The 26,189-nt window shown below is 55.1% G+C and overlaps 1 protein-coding gene across 3 annotated transcripts; it reads left to right on the top strand.

The window, feature by feature from the left end:
- LHX6 (LIM homeobox 6) lies at positions 1–25,231 on the top strand. Of its 3 annotated transcripts, XM_012771774.2 has the most exons (10): positions 1–84; positions 1,227–1,298; positions 1,671–1,853; positions 2,192–2,313; positions 11,512–11,732; positions 14,462–14,562; positions 14,776–14,871; positions 15,132–15,306; positions 18,281–18,384; positions 22,661–25,231. In XM_012771774.2, the coding sequence occupies exons 1-10, from the start codon at positions 1–3 to the stop codon at positions 22,679–22,681; spliced, it is 1,179 nt and encodes a 392-aa protein (XP_012627228.1). In that variant the 3' UTR covers positions 22,682–25,231. The 3 variants fall into 3 exon arrangements, with proteins under 3 accessions (XP_012627228.1, XP_012627230.1, XP_075865132.1); XM_012771776.2 differs by lacking the exon at positions 18,281–18,384; XM_076009017.1 differs by lacking the exons at positions 1–84; positions 22,661–25,231 and having other exon boundaries at positions 487–1,298; positions 18,281–22,639.
- Positions 25,232–26,189: the final 958 nt, after the last annotated feature.

The raw sequence follows: 26,189 nt of genomic DNA, 5'->3' as shown, positions 1-26,189 counted from the left end.
ATGTACTGGAAGCATGAGAACGCCGCCCCGGCGCTGCCCGAGGGCTGCCGGCTGCCGGCCGAGGGCGGCCCCGCCACCGACCAGGTGAGCCAGGGCGCGAGCGGGAGCGGCCGGGCCGGGTCGGGCAGGGGCCGGGACCCCGCCGGGCCGGGCCGGGTGGCGGGCGGCGGCGGGAGGAGGGGTGCGGGGGTGCGCCTGCGAAGTGTGTGTGTGTGAGTGTGTGAGCGCGCGCGAGCGCGGAGGGGGGGTCGCGGAAAGCAGGAACACATTATGCAAATGTTGGAGGAATTTCTCAAAAAGCGATTTAGCAAAGACACAGGCGAATCAAGAGGAGGCGAGGCCGGTATTGTCCGTCTGAATAGGCGCTGATAGCGCCGCTGCGCCGGGGCTGTGCGGGCGCAGCGCTGAGAATCCCGGCGCTGGGCCGGTCCGGGCGCGCCGGGGGCTGGAGGGCGCTTTTGCCTCTTCTCGGACGCCTCTCTTTTCCCTTTTTGGTCCGGTTTCGCCCCCGTTCTCTCCTCCCATTTTGTTCCGGGTTTCCCTCCGACCGGCCCTCGAAAGGCGCCTGAATCCGCGTCCGTGTAGCCGCTTCGATTTCGCGGCGCGTGTCGCGCGGGCGGGCCGATGCTCCCGGCGCTCCGGGTTTTATTTTCCTCAACCACCCACCCCCATCTCCTTTTTATTTTCTTTCTTTCTCTCTTTTCTCCTTTTTGCAATTTGTGCCGAGAGGAGGAGAAGGGAGCGAGGAAGGGGGGTGGGTGGAGAGAGAAAAAATTCGATTTTTAATTACTACCATTAAAAAATCAAATTTGCAATTCTTTGGGCGGCCTGATGGATCTCACTGATTGACAGTTGGAATTGACACTCTGGCTACCTCTTATCTTGGGCATTCACGACAATTTCTAATTGCAGGTAGTTTGTGTGTGTGCGTGTGTTTTTTTTCCCCCTCAGAGGCTTGGATTGCAAGGGAACTAAGCGATTACTTCAAGAGCCACGGGTTAAGTGCAGGGAAAGGGGGAGAGAGAGGGAAAAAATCCAATCCAAATTCAAATTGCTTCATTAGAGAGACACCGCTTTTGTGGGGAAGGGCTTTAAATGCCCACTACAAAGTTAGGACTCATTGTTCGGCGCCGGTTTATATAACAGGCGCGGGGAGGCGCTGGGCTCAGGCTGCGCGGAGCCAGTCCAGCAGCCGCCGCCGCCTGCGTTCCCTCCCCCGCCCCCAGGTGATGGCCCAGCCAGGGTCCGGCTGCAAAGCGACCACCCGCTGTCTTGAAGGGACCGCGCCGCCAGCCATGGTGAGTCCGTTTGGCCCTGCCTTCGGTCCCCTGTCCCCTGGGGGCGCGGCCCTGGGGACCTGACCAGGCTTTCCGGCCACGAACCATGCGCCGGGGGACTCCCGGAGGGCGCAGCCCCTCCCTGAGCCTCGGTTTTCCGGCCGGGAATGTGGGCTTTGACCGCTCCCAGCACCCGGAATGCGCGTGGTGAAAGTTGGAACCGTCCCTTCCTCTACAACAGGCACTTGGAGTCCTGTCCTTCAGTCTACCGCGCGGCGTCCCGGGGAGATTTCGTTGGCAATTGGTGCGCAGGGCCCCAGATTTGTCTCCGAGACAGCGGCAACTCTGGGCGCCCGCCTCAGCGCTGCGCTCTCCCTGTCTTCCCCGCCGCAGGCTCAGTCGGACGCCGAGGCCCTGGCAGGAGCTCTGGACAAGGACGAGGGTCGGGCCTCCCCATGTACGCCCAGCACGCCATCTGTCTGCTCGCCGCCCTCTGCCGCCTCCTCCGTGCCGTCTGCCGGCAAGAACATCTGCTCCAGCTGCGGCCTGGAGATCCTGGACCGGTATCTGCTCAAGGTGAGACAGGGGTAGGTGTTGCGAGCGTGTTGGGGGGTGTGGGATGCGGCCCAGGGGAGCAGCGCCGGCGCCTGGTCCACTTAACTCCAAATGCTGGCTCAGCTGCTGCCCGACTGCGCGGCTTTGGTAAACAGAGTCTCTGCGCCCCCGGGTTCCGTCTGAGAAATGGGAAGAGTTTATTTCTATTTCCCTGAGCCTCAGTATTACAGAAGAAAAATAGGGGAGTCACATGCACCTTCCGAGCTCCAGCGACTCCGACAGCAAATGGGGCCCTGGAGGCTGGGCCCGGCGTGAAAGAGGCCCCGCTGAGCCGACCCCCATCCCCGCCCCCTCCCTAGGTCAACAACCTCATCTGGCACGTGCGGTGCCTCGAGTGCTCCGTGTGTCGCACGTCGCTGAGGCAGCAGAACAGTTGCTACATCAAGAACAAGGAAATCTTCTGCAAGATGGACTACTTCAGGTAGGCTTCGGCCGCCGGGCCCGCAGTGTTGCCGCGGGCAGGCCCCGGGCGCATTCGGAGGTCACCTTTGCGGCTTGTGGTGGCTTGTGGTCTCTGGCTGCACAACCCTGGCGTCCGGATTGCACCCCGGACGCTCCGCGCGGGCCCAGCCCGCCGGCTCTCAGCGTCGCGAACCCAGCGCTCCAGCGGATGCCTGCGCAGGTTCGGGCGGCGATCCGCCTCCTGTTCCCGCGGTCCAGTGGGTTTCGGTCGCGTCTCTGCATCCATCTCGGGTCCTGCCTGAATCCCAGGCTCGAGTTCTGACCTCGAGCGCCTCGGTTGAGCTCTGACGTCCCCGGCTCTGTCCCCGACCCGCGTGGACCCCGGCTGCCATCTGGCTGCATTTCCAGTGAGCACCGGCTCTGGGTTCCAACCCTACTCCGACTCCAGTTGTGCAGGGGTCTCTACCGGGCCGGACCCGGAGCTGGGCTCCGGACTCTTGCCCTGGCTCCCCCGGGCTCCGCTCTGGGTTTGTGTCTGGTCCGTCCCCAAGCGCCAGCGCCGCAACAGTCTCAGATCGATCTTGTATCCAAGTGCCTGTTCCTAAGCCCCAACCTCGGTCTCCGGCTCCGCCTCAACTCATACCCCTGCGTCGCTGAGTGTCGCATGTTGAGTCTGGGCTACTGTGTGCCCCCCAAGTGCCTGATCCCGTCCCAATTTGTTGTTTCCTGCTTAGGCTTTAGCCTCTCCGCATCTAGAATCTGGCTTTGGGCCGCCGAGACGGGAAAGGGGAGAGTCGGCGCCGCAGCCCTGAGCCCTGGGTAGGATTACTTTTGGCGGCGCTTGCCCGCGGTCGCATCCTTCTGCTGCGCTGCCGCGTCTCGCCGCTTGCTTGTGCGGTGCTTCTAGCCATGGTGCCCTGGGCCTGACCTGGTCATGGGGTCGAGGTCACTGCAAGGTTAGGGGCGTGCAGGGTCATTCTGCCTACCTGATCCCAGCAGGAAGCATGAACCAGGCCTGAAGCCTGACCACTGGGCCTGCGGAGTCCGAGGAGAGTGGTGTAGAATTGGCTCCTGGGAGGGACGCCTGTTCCCAAGTGCTTTCTCAGGAAGTGGAGAAAGCTGCTCCTTTATAACCACCCCCACACCCCACACACATCCTTCCCATCCTTGCATGGGAAGATGTCATGGCTTCAGTCTTTCCCGGTAGATCCCCTGCCCCAGAAAGAGCCTCCGAGAGTCAGGGAATATGGTGGAAGGCAGTGCTCCCTCCCCTTACCCCTGGCATTAGCCACCAGGGACCTGGAAAGAGAGGACCCTGAATCTAGGAGGAAGGCTGCAGCATTTTGAGCTGGAATACTCTGAGGAAACCATGGGAGGAATAAAGGAAAAGCTCTTCCTTTATGTGATGGGTGTGAAAAAGTGTGCAGCTGGGATGTGTGTGTGTAGGGAGGGCTTGACCAGGTGGCCTGGGACTCAGCGTGCAAAGGGCATGTGTGTCTGTATTATCTGGGATCCGTGCATGGTGCTGGGGAATGCATCACTGAGCAGGGTCAGGAGTATGTGGACAGAATGTGTGTTCCTTTATGGACAGACATTTGTCTTTTAGTTCAAGTGTGTGTCCATATGTGAATGTTGAGCCCGTGTGTGTGTGTGTGTGTGTGTGTGTGTGTGTGCACACAAACGTGCAAGGTGGTCAGGACAGGATTACATCTGGACCAGCATCGGAAGTGAGAGGGAGAGGTGGCTTCAGGGGATTCAGAAGCCCCGTCATTCCCCACCCCCACCCTCTCCTCTGAGGGGGCAATTCCTGCGTGAGGCCCTCCACCTGGGCACTGAGGGGTCAGGGTATGATGTGAACGTGTGTTCGTGGGTGTGGACTGCTGTGTGTGTGGTCAGAAGAGGGTTATTGTGGTGCAGTTTGTAACTAGGGTGTGATGTGTCCTCCCAAAGTCCCATCTGACTGTTGGTTTGGCCACGGGCAGGAAATGGAGGTTAGAGTTGCCGTCTAGCCACCTCCCGGCTTTAGATCTGATTCTAGTTGGTAAGAAAAACAAGCCAGCTGCTGCTTGGGGGCTCCTTGGATCTATCAGCTACCAGGTTCAGGGCTCCGGCGTGTGGAACCCAGCAGGATGGTGTCAGGGCTCCCCCATAGAGGAAGTCAGGGCAGGACCTCTCTCCTGGCTCTCCTGGTGACAACAGACCTGGCAGCCTTACTCGACACTTACCCAAGTTTCTTCCCTGCTGCTCCAGCTGCAGCTCCTGCCCATGCTGGACTGAGCCTCCTTGAATGCTTTGCTTTAGCAGAACTTGCAACTAGTCAAAACTCCACTGTCCAGAGCCTCCACTCATTCCAGAGTCCCCTTTCCCACTGCAGCAGGGTAGAGGGTAGGGTGTGCAGCCACTGTGGGAAAGGCAGGAGACTGGGCTTGATCAGGCCCATTGTGACCTTGGGCAAGTCACTGGATCTTTCTGCCCTTAGTTCTTTCTCCCTTTCCAGGGCTGTCTCCTTGGGCTGCCAAGGGAGCTGCTGTTGAGGGGAAGTCTCTGTAAAGGCTCCCTAAATGGCAGTCGGTATGAATGAGCAGTTGTTATGAATGCCTCAATTATCGCCATTGTCACCATTGTCAGGGTGGATACTGGGCACAAGCCTGTGATGGCATTTCCCCGGGCAGCTTGAGGATCGGGGCCTGCCTAGTGGGATGGGGCTGGGCTGCAGGTTCTGAACACTAATCCTTTTTCTGTGACAAGAGCCCCAAAAGCAAAACTAAATCAGATTTCTGGTTAAGAAAATGGAGACAATAAAAGCTCACATTCTCCGGATTGAAGGTAGAATTGTGGCTTTTCTGATCATTCGAACCCCCCCCCCCGCCCCCTGCCAGGTCTCCCTGCGGGCATAACCCATCCCTGGCAGCCCCACCTGTAACAAAAATAATAAAACCCACAAAAAGGGAAAGAAAAAGCCGCGGAGCCCGCCAGGCAGGGACTATTGTGTGCGCTGCACTGCAGCCCAGGCTCTGGGTGGCTGCTATAAGGAAGCTCTTCCTGGAGCAAGCGTGCACGGTGGCCTGGGAGGCAGTTTCCCTCTCAAGAGCTGGAGCTTGGGAGGGGTCATGTGCTGAGATTCTGTAGACTTCTGGTTCCTGGAGCCCATGGTCAAGGGTCTGGTGGGATATGGACTGGCGTACTCTGCCCAAAGAGAAGCCAAGATCTCCTAATAGGAGGGGGGAAGGGATTGGCCAAGGCCCCGTGGAGGGGCACCTGAGGGTCCTGTGGTCCCCTAACCTCTGGTCTTTCCCTCCAGGGAAGGGTTTCTCCTCAGTTCAATCCCCTATCTTGTCCCTCCTTGGCACCCTCTTATGGACCCTCCTTCAGTCTCCATTGGCAGAGCCAGCATTGTTGGCTCAGGAAGTTAGAGGTTAGGAAGGAACTCCAAGTTCACCAGGGAGGGGGGGCTGCAGAGCATGGGGGGAGTCAGGGAGGCCCAGTGCTCTTCCTGACTCATTTGCGTTGTTGGGAGAGGTTGCTTCTCCACTGGCTATGTGTCTTTGGCTAGGCCACTGGAACTCTCTGCCTCAGTTTCTCCAATTCACACTCAAAACAGCATCCTCACCAACCCTTATGAGCTCAACAAGATCCCCACCTCTCCTCACTCCCTGAGATTCCTGGAAGAAAAAACAATTACTACAGCCAGGGAAATGTGATGGGGCTTTTAATTTCTTCACTTTCTTGTTAAGATCATTTTTCTTTCTGTCTTCTTCCAAGAAGTGAAGAAAATGCTGGGGGGGAATAGTGTTCCTTTCTGGGGCATTCACATTTCCACTGCCCCCAGACAGCTTCCCATAGTCCCCTCCCACCCACCTACCTGCAGCCCATGTCCCACGAATAGGGCACGGCCTGATCTGCAGTGCCCTCCTGGCTCCCTTGGCCTCCTGAAGTTTCCTGCCCATTGTAGAGTTAGGCAGACCCATGCCCTGGGAAAGTGGGAAGTGTCCTGCCCAGGGTCACACCATGAGAGAGAACATGGAAGAGGCGCTGGCAGGGATGAGGATACCCATCATCAGATGCATGGGCTCTTCTCTAAGCCAGGAACTGGGCTAACCCTTTACCTGCTTTATCTCATTTAGTCCTTAGGGCCACCTGTGTGTATGATACTCTCATAATCCCCACATTATTGGGGCGGAGGGGACTGAGGCCCTGAGACGTGAGGACACACAGCAAAGTGGCAGAGGCTGGATAAGTCCCACACTGCCTGACACCACCATCCTTGCCCCTGAACACCCCCATACTCTTCTTTTTTTTTTTTTTTTTTTTTTTTTTTTTTTTGAGACAGAGTCTTGCTTTGTTGCCCAGGCTAGAGTGAGTGCCGTGGCATCAGCCTAGCTCACAGCAACCTCAAACTCCTGGCTCAAGCAATCCTCCTGCCTCAGCCTCCCAAGTAGCTGGGACTACAGGCATGCGCCACCATGCCCGGCTAATTTTTTGTATATATTAGTTGGCCAATTAATTTCTTTCTATTTATAGTAGAGACGGGGTCTCGCTCTTGCTCAGGCTGGTTTCGAACTCCTGACCTTGAGCAATCCGCCCGCCTCGGCCTCCCAAAGAGCTAGGATTACAAGCGTGAGCCACCGCGCCCGGCCCCCCATACTCTTCTATAGGCGAGTCTGCATCCTGGGGTGGTAGAATGGCAAAGACACCCCCCCCCCAGTCCTAAGATTCCCAGTCCAGGTTGGTTGCCTTCACCAGGGAGCACCCACTGTGTGCTCTAATGTGTGACTCTCCCTGGGTGGCCCTGAAAGCATTAGGGCAGGAGTGACCTCCTCAGAGGCCTGTGAGTGGAGCAACTTTGCCAAGATTAGGTCAGCCTGGTCCCTGGCCCTCTGGCCTTCTGATAACGGGAAGGGGGGTAAAGGGTTAACTGCCTCCCCTTGTGTTCATGGGGGTGGGGGTTCCGAGAGCGCCTGGAGGCTAAAGTTCCTGTTTCCCCGCTTGGCCCAAACGACGTGGGGCAAGCCCGCAACCTTCTCCGGCCCTGCGACTGGAGCCCAAGCTCTGTTCGCGGTCTCTAGCGGGAGAACCTCACCCCCCACCCCCTCCCTCACAGCGAGGGTCCCAGGGGAGGCTCGGAGCCGGGAAGAGGCCCCCCACCGCGGCGGAGAGCGGCCCAGCAGCCGCCAGCTGTTGGGGGACAGATGTTGGGGGAGCTAGAGGGGAGCTGGGGGAGGGGCCTCGGGCCGGGACCTCCGAGGCGAGGGCCGTTTTAACCTCTTAATTGCTGGTTCTGTTTTTTCTGGCTTCTTCTCCTAAGGCTTTGCCTAGAAGAGAAGGAGCAGAGGCAACAGGAAGGGCTCCGCCTCCAGCCCACCTTGATCGCCTCCTAAGAACTCTCTGTGGCCATCAAGTGAGCGTCTTAAACCCGAAATAAGTGAACTCCGGTTTGAGTTTCGGCCCCTGGGCTCAACAGCTTCCTAACCGATGTTGGAGTTCCCACGCTGAGCTGAGCTTTGGTTTCCTCATGCAGAAAAGGGGTAGCTCAATAATTGGGGAAGGGTCGTGGTGAAATTCCGATGGGCGCATTCGTTGGGCCTCATTCATCCAACAAATAATTACTTCGCGCCTCTAGGTACGGGGTAAGTAGGCCTGGAAAGCGAGCCAGACTTCCTCAGGGGCACGCAGCTCCTTCCGCACAACCATGAGCACCCCAGACATCTCTTCCCCATTCGGGGGGTGCAGGGCATGGCGCGGCGCGATGCCCACTCTCTCCTTTTGGCAGTTGCTGGGATGCGCAGTATCTGCCGTACACCTCTCCCGTTCCAAAGCGCCTCAGTCCTTTGCGCCTTTGCCCAAGGCGCGCGGGGATCCAGCGAGGGGCAGCTAGGGCCTGGACCGCACAGCAAGGCTGGGGTGGCAGTAGGCGCGCCCCCAATCCCTTTGGAGCTCTGGTCACAGCTCAGGAAAACCCCCTTCTTGGAGTTTCGTTGTCTCCGCCGCCAATTTTGCTGCTTCCGGAATCCGGCGGCTCGGGCCTCGCAGCCTGCCGGGGAAGGAGTCTGTCGTTTGGTCAGAGCCTCCATCCGTAAGCCTCCTCGCGCCCTTTGTGCCGCTGCCCTTGTCCTGGGTGGGGACATGCTGCAGGAGCGCCCGCAACCAAACCTGCGTAATGACTCCCTACCCCTCATCCCAAGGATCCAAGTGCGAGGACAATTTCGTAGACTGGGCTGAGCCACGGGGAACGCAGGGAGATCCTAGGGCTGGAGACAGCTCCAGGCATTTGGGGTGACATGCAGGGGATGAGAAAGTTCTTGAGAGGTCACTCATGGCGGCCGTCTCGGAGTAAGAGGATGGGGATACTGTGACCTACCTGTGTAGGCGCAGAACGGACTTGGGCGTCAGGGACTCAGGCGTCTGGGACTCGTGAAGCAAGAAGATCAGGAGTGCGAAGGGAGCGTCCCTGGCGAAGGGCGAGGAATCCCGCAGAGCCGAGCGCGGAGATCGGGGACTGCACACTGGGGCCGCGCACAGGCCGCCGCGCGCAGAGACCCGACCGCAGGCCGGAGACTCAGCGCTCTTGACCCGCCGGGACCTTCCCTGCTCTGGGCTCGGCCCACTCCCTACGGACGCGCTCGGCCTTCCAGATTCTGCTGGGCCCCTGGCCAGGGGCGCGGGAGTTTCCAGACCCCGCGGCCCAGGGTGAGGACGCGGCGCGGCCAGACCAGGCCCCCTTCCTGCTCATCCACCCGGGATCCCAGCTCTCCTCATCGTCAGGTTGGCTGCTCCGAAGGTTGGAGGTATTTTTTGCCTCTCAGAGGGGACCTCATCCCCGGCCCCACACTCTGTGGTCTTGGGCAAGTCACTTGCGTTCTTTGAACTTTCGATTCCACTTATGAAAAACGGATTCCTGAGTCCCTGCCACATCGGGTTGCTACGAAGCGGAGGGGGTGCAATGAAGGCGTTGCGCCCCTTACCCCCGGCCCGCAGCGAGGGCTCTGCGCATGCTGGCTATCCCCTCCTGCCGAAGCACACGTAATCGAAAGTCAGCCTCGGCTCCGAGGCCCGAAAGTGCTTCCAATCCGGATACCACCTGCCGGGCGGCGGAACCGGGTCGGCCCTTCCGCGGGATAGGCTGGGTTGGGCAAAGTGGTTTCCTTTCCCTTTTACTGCGGGATTGGGAACAGAGACCACGGGCTGTGCTAGGCTCTTCCCAGGGGAAGCCGCGTTTCCGAGGTTGGGACCTGCCTCTGCTTTGGGGGGCTGTTGACTCCGCAAAGGTGCGCAGCGCGTCCTGAGCGCTCGGCGCCACCCGCGGCAGGATCCCCTTGCGCTCTTTGTCGGAGAGAGCGGCGCTGGGGTTGTGTCTGGGAGCAGGGCCTGGCATAAGCCTCCGCGCTCTCCTTCACTCGATACGACCCAACCCCGCATTTTCTCAACCGACGTTTGCTGGAATTTGCCAAGGCTGGTGAGGCTGTAACCAGAGCGTTTTTGCTGGGCAGTTTCCTCCCTGCGCCCCTCCGGGTGGAAGGGTGCTGGCCCTGGGGACACAGGCAAATCTTCTTATCTTCCCCCCACCCCGCCCACTCAAGGAAGGTGGAAGAGGTTGGAAGGGGAGACACAGGAACCAGACATTTACAAACCAGTGTGGTCAGTTCTGAGAGGGTGGTGAGGGGAGCAGTGGGACTTTGGAGGTGGGTATTTCGGGAATGGGAGCCATCAGCGCAAAGGCCTGGGGGTGGGAAAATGCTTTGGAGAGACCATAGAGACCTGGGACTGACCTCCCATTGTGGCTGGCTGGGACTCATCCTTGCGTGTGGGGCGGGAAGGGGATCTTGCAGTTAGAAAGAAAGTGGGCCTGAGGACTGAGGAGGATGTGGTTTGCTGCATTCTGTAAATCCCAAAGGTCTGGGACCAGAACCTAAGGTAGAGTGGAGCCACCATAGGATGGTAGGCGGAGCAGGGACAGGATTCCATGGGCATACTGGACTGCCATATGGAGGATGAGTTGGCAGGGGTGAGACTGGAAACTGGGAGGCCTGGGAGGAGGCTAGCCGTGAGGGGTGCAGGGTGGGAGCTTGGCCCAGGAGGGCAGCTGTGGAGGTGGAGAGGAGGAGACGGATCCCAGAGATACGTGGGAAACAGAACCAACAGCGCCTGATGATTGGCTGCATGTGGGCTTGAGGAGAGGGAGGAGTGTGTGATATAGATTTCCAAGCTTGAGGGGCTGGATGAGTGATGGCACCATTCCCTGAAATAGTGTGCACCAGAGGAAACTGAAGCTGCCAGGGTTGGGACAGAGTCACAGGTGAGTCATCCACTTAAAGAACAAACCTTCCCTGATGCCTGATGCCGAGGGATCAGGAGCTAGGCTGACTTCAGGACAGGGCGAGACAGACTCTGCTGCTTCCTGGAAGGGCTTCCAGCCGGGTGTTGGAGCCAGCTGTGCCCAAATCGCCACATTATAAAACAGGGGGAGAAGAGGAAAAGCAGAATCAAGGAAGATTTAAGGGGCAAGGGGACATTCAAGCTGGGATTTTTAACATTAGTATTAGCTCCAGAGTCTGGGACTAACTGGGTACTAAGTAGACTGCAAAGCACTAAACAAATAGTAGTCATTGCTGTTCTCCAGTTCAGCTCCGGGCAAGGAAAATGAGAACACAGAGGAGTTAAACAGTTTGCCCAGGGTCACCCTGCCAGTAATATCTATTCTTTCAGGAAACTCTGAGCTTCTGTACAGCAGGGGGGCTATAGTTTATAGTTATCTCTGGAGTCAGACTAGCTAGGGTTCCTATCCTTGCAAGCTGTGTGACCCTGTGCAAGTTACTTTACCTCCGTTCCCATTTTCCTCACTTGCAAAATGAAGGTTAATTGGGATAATCAACCTGAAATACTTAGAATCTTTCTGGATAAGTGATAAGTGCTCAAAAATTCGCCTATTATTACTATTATGTTTTTCTAACACTTATGGTGTATTTTAATGAGCAAATTAATAAAATATACAGATGTAAGTGATCATTATAGAAAATTTGGAAAATTCAAAAAAGCACCAAGGAGAAAATAAAAATCGCTCACCAGTTCACCTTTTAGGTGGGACTTAGCTGGAGAGGGGTGGTAAATCCAAGAAAAGGGTGATGCCTGAGTGAAGGAAGGCCTTGAGGCGTGTAGGAGGCAGAAATGAGCGGTCTGAACCGAACCTCACCACTCCTGTCCCTGCCCTCTCAACCCACAGCCGATTTGGGACCAAGTGCGCCCGGTGCGGCCGACAGATCTACGCCAGCGACTGGGTGCGACGGGCGCGCGGCAACGCCTACCACCTGGCCTGCTTCGCCTGCTTCTCGTGCAAGCGCCAGCTGTCCACCGGCGAGGAGTTCGGCCTGGTAGAGGAGAAGGTGCTGTGCCGCATCCACTACGACACCATGATCGAGAACCTCAAGAGGGCCGCCGAGAACGGTACCCAACTCGCCCCGCCCAGCACCTTGGCCCCCAGCCCTTTCCCACCCCAGCAACCCAGAAGCCGCCCTCACTCCTCCAGGGACTGGGCATGCCCTATATCGGCAAGAGGCAGCGCGCGGGTGGGGCTGCGCAGGGAGCATGAGCTCCCCTCTCTACCATTTGCTTGGGAGTAAGAAGTCACTGCAATTCTTTGCAACTATCTTTCCTTATCTGTAAAAGGGGGCTAAGGATAGGACACCTTCTCAAAGATAGATTAGCGGAGATGGTGTAAAGCTGGGAGGCACTCACCGAACCCTAGAGAAGATTCTGGCGATGGGGCAGCCCACTCCACCTTTGGACAGCACTCATGGGCCTGGGGGCTCATCTCCTCCAGCTGCCTGGAACCCAGCTTGGGCCAGTCCTGGAGAGATGACATGGCCCGCTCTCTCCCAACTCCTATCTTAGCAGCTCTAAGCCAGAAGTCCTAGGGTGGATTTCATGCTGCACCAGGGTCTCTAACTGAGGGGAAGGGGGCAGGTTTCTGAGTCTGGAGGCCCAGCCCCTCCAGCAAGCCGGGCTCACTGGGAAGTTTCCTTAACTCTCTGGCTTCAGTGCCCCATCTGTGAAAGATAGATATTGGACTAGAATGATCCCTAAGTCTCTTCTGGCTCTGATTCCCCAAGACACATAGGCCCAGGGCCAGGGTCCAGGTCTTCCAGGGTGGACTCGCAGGTAGAATGGGAGCTGGAGAACAGGCGTGGAGGTTGGGCTGTGGGCAGAGGCAAGGGCCCTTCCCGTAAGCCCCCTGTCAGGGTCTGTGGAAGGTGCTAACTTCTGTGTAACATGGATTATAACATGTAATCCTTACAAAAGCCCTAGGAAGTAGTTGGTTCGTCACCATTTTACAGGAGAAGAATCAGGCAGACCTGCCAAAGGTTACATGCTAATAGGTTTGCCTGACCCCGAAGCCCAGGCTCTTGAGCACTATACCATACCATAGCACCTCATCCCCAAGCTCTGGGGCCCCTTAATCAGACCTCATAAAGCTGAGAACGCTACTGGGATGTGACTACCTCTGTGAGTTTCATTTTTCCATCTAAAAAAATGGGCATGCCAATCCTTGTCCTGCTCCCTATATGACATTAATACCATAAAATGTCTGCCCCATCCCCAGTTCTTCTGGAGGAGGGAGTATGATCCAAACTGCCTCAATTTCTAGGCCTGAGCCTGGGGGCTAGTCAGGGACCACCAGAGTGTTCCTGGCCATGGCCATACTACGACCATCATTGTCTCCTGCCAGGATCAGGGATAAGTGGGTATAAGTGGGCAGCAAGTGAACTTGGAGCAGTTTAGCTGGAGTGGAAACCCAGGAGCCAGAGCTTCCCTACCATGGTGCATCAGTGACCATCCTTCCATACCTGGACCAACCAGGACCACCCCTAATCACAGTATTGCCAATTACGTGCTAGCCCTCATAGCCACGGAGACCTCCGGCTCCTGCCATGCAGCGGAACTTGAAGGCTGGGGATCTCAGCTCTCTCTTACTGATCAGTAGGGTTGGCTACTGTTTTACTTTTTAAATATAACACACACACACGTTCATGGTAGAAAAATTAGAAAAGATGGTTAAAAAAGAAGAAAATAAAGATCCCTCCAAATGCCACCTCCCCTCATATTTTAGTATGTACCTTTCCAGATTTTTTTCTGCATATGTATTTAGAATTTTCAGTTTTTCAACATAATTTTTTTCCTAATTAAAAAAATTACAATAAATTGTGAACAGTGGTTATCTCTGAGTGGTGGAATTACTGGTGATTTTTATTTTCTTCTTTGTGTTCATGGGAATTCTCTGAGTTTTTGATAAGGACCATGTATTACTTTTATATTCAGAAAAATGAAGTATTAAAAAGTAAAATGGGAATATGTTTAGTGTTTTAGCATGATTGTAAAAGTAATATAAGTGGGAAGAGAATATTTAACATATACCCCAGTTAACAAAATTACACCTTAGAGAAGTAAGGTGACATATGATTGTTTTTTAAAAACCTCAAAAAGGTTGGGCATGGTGGCTCACACCTGTAAATCCCAGCACTTTGGGAGGCCAAGGAGGGAGAATAGCTTGGGGCCAGGAGTTCAAGACCAGCCTGAGCAACATAGTGAGATCCTTCCATCTCAAAAAGTTACTTGAAAATCCTCAAAAGTTACAGGAATATTGAAAGTAAAGAGTCTCCATAATGCCACTCCTCAGAGGCAAACCACTGCCAATACCTTATCCTTCCAACCTTTTTTCTTCCACTCATTCTTATAGAATTGGGACCACAGTTCTGTGACCTGCTTGCTATCTCCGCTAGCGTTTGGTTTCCCCCAGTTTAGCTAGGAGGGAGCTCAGTTTGGGGCATTAGGGTCAGCCAGCTTTCAGATCCTAGTGCAAAGGTCCAGGGCAGGGGCCTTCTTCTGTCTGAGCCTCAGTTTCCTCGAATGTAAACTGGGGGCACCGCCGCCTCTCTTTAGGGCTGTGAGACATAAAGAAGGAGCACACCAAAAGAGAAGCGTCCGATACGGAGCGGACGCTCAGAAACAGAAGCCCCTTCCCGAAAGACTGAGCTCAGGGACTAGGACCCTGGGATCCCGCTCCCAGCCAACTCCCGCTCCTGACCCTTCCAGGGACAAGCCCCCCACCCCCGTCCTTTCCAGGCTGCCACTAGAAGAGATGGGGACGCGTGGTCAGCCGCTTCTATCGCCCCCAGGGAACGGCCTCACGTTGGAGGGGGCAGTGCCCTCCGAACAGGACAGTCAGCCCAAGCCGGCCAAGCGCGCGCGGACGTCCTTCACCGCGGAGCAGTTGCAGGTACCCTGGCAGGCCGCCAGCGGCCGGGCGTGGGCGGGGCCGGGGCGTGGGCGGGGCCGAGAGGGCCCCTGGCCCCGCCCCTCTGCCCGGACCCGCGCGTGGCGGGGAGGGGCCGTAGCTGCCGGGGCGTGGCCTCTGGGCCGGAGCCTGTGATTGGGCCCGGGTCCCGAGACCTCGGCCGCCGAGCGCCTCACAGCCCTCCCGCGCCCGCAGGTTATGCAGGCGCAGTTCGCGCAGGACAACAACCCGGACGCGCAGACGCTGCAGAAGCTGGCCGACATGACCGGCCTCAGCCGGAGAGTCATCCAGGTGGGACCGGGGGTGGGACCGGGGGTGGGACCGGGGGTGGGACCGGGGGTGGGACCGGGGGTGGGCGGGCCCTCGGGTCTGGGGCGCGGCCGGGGGACTGGGGGCGAGCCCTCGAGCTGGGGGCTGCGCTCCGGAGCGGGGCGTCGGGGTGCACGTGGCCACCCCTCTGCAGGAGGCGACGAGGCGGTCCCGCCTGGGGCCCCCCTGCGGCGCGTCCGACCTCTTCGGTGAGGCTGAGGCTGCTGAGGCTGTCGTTCCAGGTGTGGTTTCAAAACTGCCGGGCGCGTCATAAAAAGCACACACCGCAGCACCCAGTGCCGCCCTCCGGGGCGCCCCCGTCCCGCCTCCCCTCCGCCCTGTCAGACGACATCCACTACTCCCCGTTCAGCAGCCCCGAGCGGGCGCGCATGGTCACGCTGCACGGCTACATCGAGAGTAAGTGACCGCATTCCCGGGCCTCTGGGCCTGCGGGGGCGGGGGCAAGGCGCGGGCGGCAGAGGCCGAGGCGTGGGGAGGCCTCGTGGAGCCTCGCGGGTGAAGACGTGGCCTCCGAGGTCACTAGGACGTAGCGCTTGGGGCAGGTGGTAAATTCTCCGGCTCGGACTCACTGGGGGCGACCCTCAGTAGAGGCAAGTGATTCAATCATTCAAAAAATACTTCCAAAGCACGCACTCTGCGCCAGGCCCGCGGCTGGGGAGAGAGCCAGGTGCACGGGGCCCTGCCCTGTGGCGCCTGCGTTCAGGTCGTCATGAAACAGTAACAGGCCGATGAGCGTGTGGTTTTACTCAGGGCGATTCCTGTGGGAAAGGTGCTGGAGGAGTCTCTGGAGATGCTGGGCTTAGGGGGGCTGCCTCTCGGCAAGCTGAGACTGGAAGGACGGGTGGGATTTAGTGAGGCATGAGGATGGGGAACAGAATGCCGCAGGCCCCTGGCCCAGAAAGCACCGGGAGTGTGTTTGGAGAAGCAAAAAGCCAGTGTAGTGCGGGTAGCCAGGGTGGTAAGGCCTTGAGCAAACCACCTAACTGTCTTGTGCCTCAGTTTCCTCATCTGTAACCTGGGATTTCAATGGTGCCTATCTCACAGGGTTGCAAGAGTAAATATATTCTGAGTGCCTGTTGTGTTCTTTGTGCTGGGATACAGTGAATGCATTAGCCCAAAGCTGCCATACTCCCGGGGCTCTTGCTCTAGAGTGGGAGGTGGGTGGAAACACAGTGAACGCTATGTGAGATGCAGGTCACGGTGTGATGACCTTCGAGCAGGAGCCTGGAGGAGTGAGGGAGCGGCCTCAGGGACATCTCAGGGGGTGAGCACCTAGTGAACCTGCCTCTGAACAGGTGCTCATCACAGACTTTCTTTCCCTTTGAGGTTGTTTCCATCAGTTGTTTCCTCAAAGCTGGGCATGACACACAAGACACAGATACGTGTGCACACACACACACACACACACACACACCCCTTTTCTGGCTCCAAGTTAAAGGGAAAAATAAGGTAGGTCAGAGAATGAACTGCTGCTTACAAAGCACCTGCCAGTGCCAGACACTGTACTGACCGTGTCTCTAACCATTAGAGGTCCCCATCCCATTGAATAGAGGAGGCACCAAGGGCCCACTGCAAGTTAGTGGGAGCCAGCACTCTGTAGTGACCGAATGTGGGCTTAGATGTCAGACTGCCAGGCTTCACATCCCAGCTCTGCCACTCACTAGCTGTGTGTCATTGGGCAGTTTCTTAGCTTCCCTGATTACTAGTTCCCCCATCTGTAAAAGTAAGGACAATCGAGTATCTATTTCAAAGCAGTGTCGTGACCATCAAATGAGATAACTGATTTAAAATCTTCAACATTGAGTAAGTACTGGAGAAGTATTAGCTGGTCTCGTGATAGTGGTTTTGATTGGCAGAGCTAGGAGTGCAGAGTCCTGTCTGCTATACCAGGCTGCTCTTTGGAAACCATGTCTCTTTATACTGTTTCTTTTCTGAACCATCTGCTCAGTTGGAGGGACTTTTTCTCCCTTTCTTTTCTAAACAATGACATATGTTCAGGCTACACAGAGCTAGTTAAACACTTAATAAAAGTGCCAAGGGCCAGGGGATACCAGAGGCTCTGCGGATACCAGGGGTCTGGGCTACCAGCTAATACTTGGTATGAAGTCAGTAATGAACTAGGGTGACCCCCTTGGAAGTGGGGTCATAACCTCCAGAGTATTTGCCAGCACTCTGTCCACACACGCCTAGATCTTTCTTTGATGCATTGAGAAGGGGCTGAGGTGCCTGTTCTTCTTCCCTTTGAGGTAGAACCTAGCTTGAAGCAAAAGATGTTGGGGTCTCTGGACCTGTCACTCTTACTGCATGACCCTAGCAATTTGCTTTAGAGTTAACTAAAGTCACAGAGTCTTGAATTTTCTGAAGTCTTAGCGTGGGAAAGTTGAAGAAAGTGTTAGAACCAGACCCCAGAAAAATGCCCAGACATACATAGGTTTCTAAGTAATTTTAGGCTGTTTATAGACTCCCCAAACACTCCGGGTTAAGAACCCCCAATTTAATACAGCTACTTTATTCTACAGATGAGAGACCTGTGGCTCAGAAAGGCACAGTGACTTGTCCCAGGTTACATGTCAGTTAGTTGTAAGCCATTGTACAAAGCTCTTTGTGACCAAAGAGAATGAAATCTAGAGAAGAGACAGGCAATAGACTTCTCCACTATAGTGGTAAATGCACTGAAGCATGAGAGATTTGGATCAGACACAAAGACAGACTTTCCCCCAAGTTTTAGATGTTGGAATAGAGTACGGAAATTCATTCAACAAATATTTAAAGAGTACCACTAGATGCCATGCCTCATTCTAGGTATTGGAAATCCACAGAGATCTAGAATCTAGAAAACATAAAAATTCCTGCCTTCTTGGAGCTTGCATTCTAGTTGGCAAAGACAGATGATATCAAATAGACAATAGAAATCTGCAACAAGTCAGATAGTAAGTGCTAAGGAAGAAAAATAAAGCACAGAGGAGGACAGGGAGGGTAGGGGTGAGTGTTGGTGTTGGTTGCAATTGTAAATAGCTTGGTGACATGTGACGGCAGAGTACTCTGGGAGGCAGAGTTGTGCTGATACTTGGGAGATATGAACGTAAAAAGAGCTGAGGGAAGATCTGAATAGGTGGGGTACAACCTTGCTTGCAAGTGTTCAATGCATATGCACTTAGGAGTGTGTGTTTATCAGTGAGCTGGACACTCATACATAGCCATCACGTAGCACTTTATGATTATAAAGACCTTCATACTGCATCACAACCAATTCTATTGAGATCTTGCCCAGGGCCACCCAGGAGGTAAGTGGCAGAGATGAAACTGGTGTCAGGGTGGGATCCTGTGCGCATCCTGGGGGACGGGCTCCAAGGCATCCTCTCGTCCACAGGTCAGGTACAGTGCGGGCAGGTGCACTGCCGGCTGCCTTACACCGCGCCCCCCGTCCACCTCAAAGCCGATATGGATGGGCCACTTTCCAACCGGGGTGAGAAGGTAAATGGAGCCAGGTTGGGTCTGGTGGGTCAGAGCCATCCTGCCAGGGATGGGTTTCTGGCAGCATGCCCTACTGTTGAGCCCAGCCCACTCAGGCCCCCACTGCACCTCCAGGGTAGTTAATCTCACAGCTGTCTATGGGTTCTATGTGCATGGTTATTCTAGAGACCTCCTTGCACCCCCATACCCTCCGTCCCAACAATTTGGGCTTCTCCTTTTCAGATCTGTGAATTTACTCAAGCTTTAATGTTCTAGGGAAGGCTTATATCACACACCACCCTGCTACCTCCCATCATCTCACTCATTCCTGCCCTTCCTCCTTTTTATTCCTGTCTGCTGAGAGGGACTATCTGAGCTGGTGGGGCCCAGCAATAGCAGGTCATCCAGGGACCTTGGTCAATTGGCAGGGCCTTCTCTGTGGAACCAGGATCTCTGGTTGTCTCAGACACTAGGACTGAACACCCAGAGGGGTGCTTAGACATCACCCAGTCCAGCGGCTTGAAGGCTTTGGTTTTTAAGCACTGGACCCCTTTGTTTAATCTTTCCTGTAATACAAATGAAAGTGGATGGAGCTGCTCTGGTGAAAGCAGAGAGAAGGTAGGAGCCTCCACTCCCTTCCAGCTCTGAGACACCTCAGTTACCCTTGAAAGCCAGTGGTTTAAGACGAGTCCTCACTTTAGAAATGGGGAAATTAAGGCCCAGGTGGCTCAAGATCAAAGCCTGGATGAGAACCTGTGCATTCATTCGTTCACTTATTCATTTATTCAGAGACATTGCACACGTACTGCCTGTGCCCAGCAGTCCTGAGTCTGTTGCCAGGAGCATAGAGATGAGTAAAGCATAGCCCCTGTCCTTAAGGAGGCCACAGTCTGGAGGGAGAGACAGACCCTAACAGTGGCAACACAGCGTGATCACACTGTGATGGGGAAGCCAGGGGAGCTGGAGAGTGGGTGGGAGCAAAGGAGAGACTCGGGGAAGACTTCCCAGAGGAAGGCAACCTCTAAGCCCAGGCCTGCAAGCTGACTCAGAGCTTGTCAGGGAACTTTGAGCCATCAAGGCTCCCAAGTAACCCTGTGCCACTCGAGTGTTGCTGGCACACAGGCATGGGAGGGAGAGCAGCGAGAAGCGGGGACCCCAGGGCTGTCAGGTGGAGGAATCTGGGCTTTATCCTGGGGCAGAGGGGGCCGTGGAAGGCCTGTTGCAGAACCGTCGCTGTAGGGGGTCCCCAGAGAGGCTGGGTTGCAGTAAGAGGCAGGGAGCCCCATGAGTCAGCTGGTGTGGTGGTCCAGGAAGCGGGGGTCAGAGCGTTAGAGCTGTAGTCAAGTCGGGGCCCTCCAGTCCATCAGGTGCCAGTCTTGGCATGCCTCAGAATCACCTGGGCAGCCTGTGAAGATGTGGATTCTGAAGCCTCGCCCCTGGAGAGTCTTACGGGAGGACTGGAGTGGTGGGGCGCAGGGATCTGCGTGGGTAGTACCCAGCCCATGCAATTCTGATGGGCAGCTGGGGCAGGGACTGCCCCTCCGGGACAGTCTCTCTGGCTCTGCCTCCTGATTGAACACCTACTGTGTGCCAGGCTCTCTGTGCTGGGCACTACAGGGAAATGTATATGGTGCAGAGGTAGAGACAGATTGGACAGATCTGATTGGACAGATACATTTATACATCAGTGGCAGTGCTCAGTGCAAAATCCTGCAGAATCTGGTGGTAGGTGAGCGCACTTGGAGAATGTCAGACTGTCCTGAGATTGTCATATTCACAGTTAGAGCCACTGTTTAGTGGCTCTTCTTTTCGAGGCAGGCACTTTGCACATGTCATTTGGTTGACACCTGCCAGCCACTTTGCAGGTGTGCAGATGGCCTTCCTCATTGTAAAGATAAAGAAACTGAGTTTCAGAGAGGTGACATGACTTGTCCAGGGATGCAGTGAGTCTGTTGGACTCTGAAGTCTGTGCCATTCAGTAATGGCTTCCTGTTGTGCAGCACTTCATAGTTTACACAGTGCTTTCTCTGACCCGTCCTTCATAGCCTCCCAGGAGGATGAGTGTGATGAATTATATTTCACACCTGCAGAAACTGAGGCTCAGACAGCAGTGCTCATCCAGGGGCCCACGGTGAGCATAGGCAGAGCTGGCCCATATCCTAGAACCGCCTGCCTCAGGGCCACCCCCTTCCTGTAGGAGGGCATTTGTCCTGTTGGGCCTGGCCCTGGGACTGCAGAAGCGAGCTGGCATGATCCCTGCTCCAGGGAGGTTGGGGGAGCTGACAGGGGCCACATATTGAAGGGCCTGGACCATCAAGTGAGGGGCATGGGCATTCTGTACAGGGCAGGGAGTGGGCCTTGGAAATGTGTATGGCTGGGCTCAGTGCTTGGATAGGAGCCCTTGCCTCCTGGTTGCTCAGCTAAGCTTGTGGTTTTGTCTGGTTCAGACTGAAGGATGAGCCAAGCTGGGGTCTGGCAGCTTTGGCTATAGAAAGTTTCTGGACCCTGAGTTTGACTGCTGAGCCAGAGTTCTCTTGCTGGGCGATATCCCCAACTTTGCATCCAGAAGCTCTGCATTAAAGTGTCACTTCCTCCTTCATGACCTCCTGCCCTCTCACTGTCAGGCCTTTCCACCAGCTCCCAGGGACCTTTCCTGTCCACATGTTGTCAAACCCATGGGGCCTGGTGGGCTGCAGGGTGCAGGCTGTGTGTGGTCAGCACAGGACTGTGTGGGCTTTCTCCCAAGCCCCTATAGGCCTGAGCCAGCCTAGGCATGAGGAGACCCAGGGTCCCCCTGGGGATGGCCACTGAACCCATTCACCTAGACCAGCGCTGGCCTGGCCAGAACAGTGCTCTGAGCACTCACAGGGGGCATCCTCTGCCTCCACCACATCCTCACTTGACCACACACACCTGTGAGTTTCCAGAATCACATTTCTTCCTGGTTGTGTCCCCTGATCCCACAACTTCAGCATTTGAAATGTTCTTAAAAATCTGCACCAAGTTGTCATTGATCAGTGGGAGAGACTGAGACCCATGGAGGAGAAGGGTCTTACCACGGTCATCACTCTTCAGAGACCTTCTCTTGATAAGAGCCCAAAGCGAGGCGTCCTGGAGGCCACAGTGGAGCAGTGCCCACGTGGGGCAGGAAATGCAGTGTGAGCTCTGGAGTCAGGCTGACTCTGAGTCCCAGCTCTGCCTCCTTGTCCCTGTGAGACCTGGGAACACAATTAGCTACGCTGAGCCTCAGTTTCTGCATATGAAAAATGGGGGTTATAATAGTTCCCACCACCTAGGGTTGCTGTGGATAGTAAATGCAATAACTTGTGTAAAGAGCCTAGCGCAGTGCCTGGCACCCAAGAAGTGCTCTGCAGGTGTTGGTTATTATTGTGGTTACTATTACGGAGATCGTCATCATTGCTTTCCTCCATCACCTCCTCGTGGTACCTGATTCTGGGCAAGTAACATTCCTGATCAGAAAAGGGAACAGCATGTAGCCATGCCCACCATATGTCCCTGGACCACTGGAAACCTCCTCCCCACACTTTACTGTGAAAAGGCACATCCTACTGACCAGCTAGCCAGTAATCCTTGACCTGAACTTCAGGGACCTGAACAGGCTGTGTCAGCAGCAGGGAGATGCCAGTCAGGCGCTTAAGGTGGGAGAGGGAGTGGGAGAGGGGCAGATGGTCCTGATTCCCACTGTGTGTCAGGCACCTGGCATGTCTGAGCCACATGCCTCTCGGCTCTGTGAACATTACGTGCACACAGGGGCTTAGCCCATTGCCTGGTCGAGGTAAGCAGTCAGCCACTGGTCGTAGTAATGGTGGCCTTGGAGTGGCAGAAGCAATGTGCCATGGCAAAGAGAGCTTGGACTGGCCTCCAGTGCTGGGGCCCCCTTCCTAGGCTGTGTGATCATGGGCTCACTCATTCCCTCCTCTCCGAGCTGTGGCACCCATGAAATAGAGATAATGGCGGGACCCCCTCAAAAGGTTGAGGTGCAGCTTCAGTGAAATAGTGCCCAGTAGACTTTTGCTGCTGCCATTGTATCTCACTGAATCTTCCTGATTCTGAGAGAGAGGTTTTGGCATCCCCATTTTACAGATGAGGAAACAGGCTCAGAGAGGTGAAGTGAGTTGCCCAAGGTCCCACAGCAAATACGCTGAGAGTGCCAGGATTTAAACCCAGTTCTGGGCCCTGAGCCCACCCTCGTTTTCCATGCCTTCAAGGTCCTCTGGGGGGCTGCGGGGTGGGACAGGCCCCCAGCTCAGCCACCTCCCATGCCCTCCTCTTGCAGGTCATCCTTTTTCAGTACTGACGCTGCCGGCACTCCCGCCTCTGTCCGTGGGCACCCCACAGCTGCCCCTCAGCCGCTGAGCTCCAGTGTCCAAGCTGCGGCCAGGGATCCGCCCGCCTCCGCATCCACCCCCATCCGCCATCCTGCCCACCACCAGCTCAGCCCTCCAGGCCCGGCCCTTCCCTCTCCTGCTGAGAACCCGCCAGGAGCTCCACAGAGTCCTCCTCTTGGAAGGCAGAACTCCCTGAAATTTGGAATCAGGGTGAAAACAACAGCCTGTTTTTTCCATTTAAACAGAAGTCATCTTCAGCTTAAGCTGATTACAATAGCAAAAGGCGGAATTGAACTGTGCGACGCCAACAGCCTTCTAATTTACAGGTTTTCTTCCCCCCATATTGGCCTTTATTTACTACTTCCTTGGAACCATCTCTGAATTCTGAATAGCTGACAACCCCCAATGTTATCCACTCTGTTGCTTTTGTCTGGAAAACTCTACAGTGTTTGTGGGATATCCCCAAAGGAAAGCTATGTTCTAATTTTATCATTTCCATCTGTCTGGTTATGTCAAGTTAATTCAGAAAGAGAAGAGACACTGACCAACCCTGAGAGGCCCGACAGGGCAGAGATGGAGACCTGCCCAGACGGAGAAGCGGGGGACGGGGGGTGAGGGGAGACAAAGACCCCCCTGGTCTTGAGATCAAGCGCAGGAACGTGGGACACTGGACTGGGAGTGACACTAGCATTCTAAGGAGAGGAAAGAGAAAACTTGGGGTGGAGGGAGTCCCTGCCCCCCATCATCTAGCATATAGGCAGGGAACATAGCAAAGATGGAATTTGATTGGCGTGATGACTGTTTTGAATGTTGGGGCAGTTAGAGTTGGGGACCCTTGTTGGCTACTTCTTGACCCCTGGTAGAGATGGCTGGGCCAGGTCTTCTCTGGGGGGATCACTTAGAGGGGGACCAGGGAACAGAGCCCAGTGAAATGGCAGTCAGAATGTTAACTAGGGATCCATCTCTGAGTGGAGACACAGTGCTCATTGCCTAGGTGAGTGTGCCAAGTCCAGGATTCCAGCTGGCACTTCTGAGCTTCCCCACCAGCCCTGCCAAGCCAGCCACATACACTCCTGAGAACAGAGGCCAGACACAGCCACATTCACTTCACCCCATCCTGCAACAACTCTTCCACCCCAAACAAAAGGGCTCAGGCTACACACAACCATGATTTATGTTTTTAGGGGACGCCCATTTGTCCCAAGCTTATCCCGTAATTCCAGAACTACTCGGTGTCCTGGTGCATTTTCCACTAGAGGTTGCTAGTAAGCATGTTTTAGTCCAAGTCCTCCTTCCTGCTGTGGTTAACCTGTTATGTTGCTTTTGGAAGGAGATGCTAGGACAGGGAAAGCAAGTTCATGGTACCTATACAGCCATTGTCCCTGTTTTTACCCATGGCAGACATCGCTGACCCATGGCAGCTCTATTTCACTGAGTCTGGATGAGGTTTCAGAATCCAAATGCTTGACATTGGCACTCAAAATGAAAACCTATATGTCATTCTTGCTCTGGGACCTGGGGCAGGCACAGGCACAGGTGCAGCCCAAGAAGGGAACCTGCTTCCTCCCCTTCCAAAAATGGTTACAGCTGAGTAAGGGCAAAGAGAAGGCACCACCCAACACATGGTGAGTACAGCTCAGTTCAGAACTCGTCCAGTGGTAACATGTGCCCAGCCCTGTGCTAGGCACTGGCATTAACAGGAGCAACCAGGCCTGGCCGTGGGGAGCACACGTCTTTCTTTTGACTGTTGCTTCTGATGATCAAAGCCCAATGGCAACCACGTGGTAAGTGGCCAGCCTAGCCCTGCCCAGGGTCACCCAACACCCACTCTGCCTTGAGTCTCCTCCCAGGGTCTATTCCTTGCGTGGATCACGTGGCCGTAGCATGTTACAGTTCAAACATGTCTCCACTATCCTGTTAAGAGCAGCCTGGGAACATACAGGCCATCGAGACTATTTATTTAAATACAAAACAAAAGGGGAAAACACACGGAAAAAAATTGTAAGCACTTTTTTGTAAAACCAATGTCTGTTTTGTTACATACCTTTCATGTCGTGCTTTGTAAATGTCTTATTTGTGTAATAAAGTTAATGCAAGTAGAAGTGCTGGCACTTAAATCCAGACATGATGGGATTCCATTTCTTTCCTGCTCTGGTTAAAGGCTTAGGTCCCTGGCTCCCAGAATATCTGGGCTGCTGGACGGTGCAATCCCCATTCCTGGAAAATTGGTACCATCGCCCAGTTAGTAAACTGCATCGTAAAGGCATGATGATGGGTTTCTTCTCCAAGTACTGGGTCACACCTGCCTCTTAGCTGAGCTTTGTAGGAAATCAGGCCAGTTGCCGTCTTCTGTTCCGTTCCCTGAACACACTCTCAGCTGGGCCCTAGGCTGGCTCTGCAGACTCAGAGAAGGGTCCCAGCCAGACCCTGCGCTAGAGGAGCTCTCAGTCTGACAAATGCTGTAAAAAGACGTCTCTCCAACATGCTGCCAGGGCTAAAGGGGGATGCATTTGAGCTGAATCCTATCAGACGAGAAGTTCACAGAATGGTACAAAAGAGGAGGGTGTTGGGGGTGGGGCAGGGAGGGAGGCACCGTCGAGCCTCCCTGCTTGGAAGATGGGGAAGAATTTAATAAGGCGAAGCTAAGGGAACATGGGATGGGTGACAGGGCCCCAGCTCCTGCACAAGACTGGGTCTCAGAGTGGCTTGGCCAGGTTCCAGAGCCACCATGCAATTCGGAGAGTGAGAGAGAGCATCTTTCTGGTGGTTGTCAAGTTTTCTTTCAGCAGCAAAATCATTTGTTCAAACCAAAGTGCCGGGTGTGGGGAGGGTATGGAGGCTTCCCCAGCCCTGTGGCCCTGCCCAGAAATGAGCTGCTTGTAAACCTCAGCTCAGGGTGCACACGGGCCCCAACTCTGCCTCTCTATTCTGTTAGTTTTTTTGTTCTCCATTGCTGACTCCATTTCTGTCCATTCCCACTCTACTTTTCCAATCCATTTTTCGTATATTGACTTGGATGGATGTATATCTTTGAAAATAGATAAGTTTAGTCTTTTCATGAATGTACCTTCTGTTTTCTAACCTGTTTGGAAATCACTGGTGGTGCTCAACCTCTCCTTGCATCAAGGTGACTGGAGCCTCAGGGGGAGAGGTGGTTCTCCCAAGTCTCAGCTGGGGGTGGGCCCAGCCTCCCTCTGGCTCCTGGCTCTGTACCAGCACAACACCCTGGGTCTCCAGTTTAAGGTCCAGTTTCCTCCCCCTGCAGACCTCAGTGGAGCCCCCACCCTAGAACCTGACTCACGTGTGATCTAGCAGCCTCTATAAAGATCCAGGATGCTGTGGCCCGAGTGTGGCCCTGGAACAGGATGCTGCTTCCTCTGTTGGTTTTCAGCGGACAAACATCATCTCTGGGGCAATTTTAAGGAATGATTATATGCACAGCTAACAAATTGTTCTTTAAAGCAAACACATATTAAG

Source organism: Microcebus murinus, chromosome 12 (assembly GCF_040939455.1).
Source record: "Microcebus murinus isolate Inina chromosome 12, M.murinus_Inina_mat1.0, whole genome shotgun sequence".
Classification (NCBI taxonomy): Eukaryota; Metazoa; Chordata; class Mammalia; order Primates; family Cheirogaleidae; genus Microcebus; species Microcebus murinus.
The sequence above is the reverse complement of the archived record's forward strand: the minus strand, read 5'-3'. Positions and strand labels throughout refer to the sequence as shown.

What these genes read in the sequence shown, in the direction of transcription:
- LHX6 (XM_076009017.1), top strand. Translation starts at nt 1,230, where the DNA reads ATGGCCCAGCCAGGGTCCGGCTGCAAAGCGACCACCCGCTGTCTTGAA. An exon ending in TGGACCGGTATCTGCTCAAG is followed by an intron (nt 1,854 to 2,191) that starts GTGAGACAGGGG and finishes CCCCCTCCCTAG; the next exon opens with GTCAACAACCTCATCTGGCA. An exon ending in TCACCGCGGAGCAGTTGCAG is followed by an intron (nt 14,563 to 14,775) that starts GTACCCTGGCAG and finishes CCGCGCCCGCAG; the next exon opens with GTTATGCAGGCGCAGTTCGC.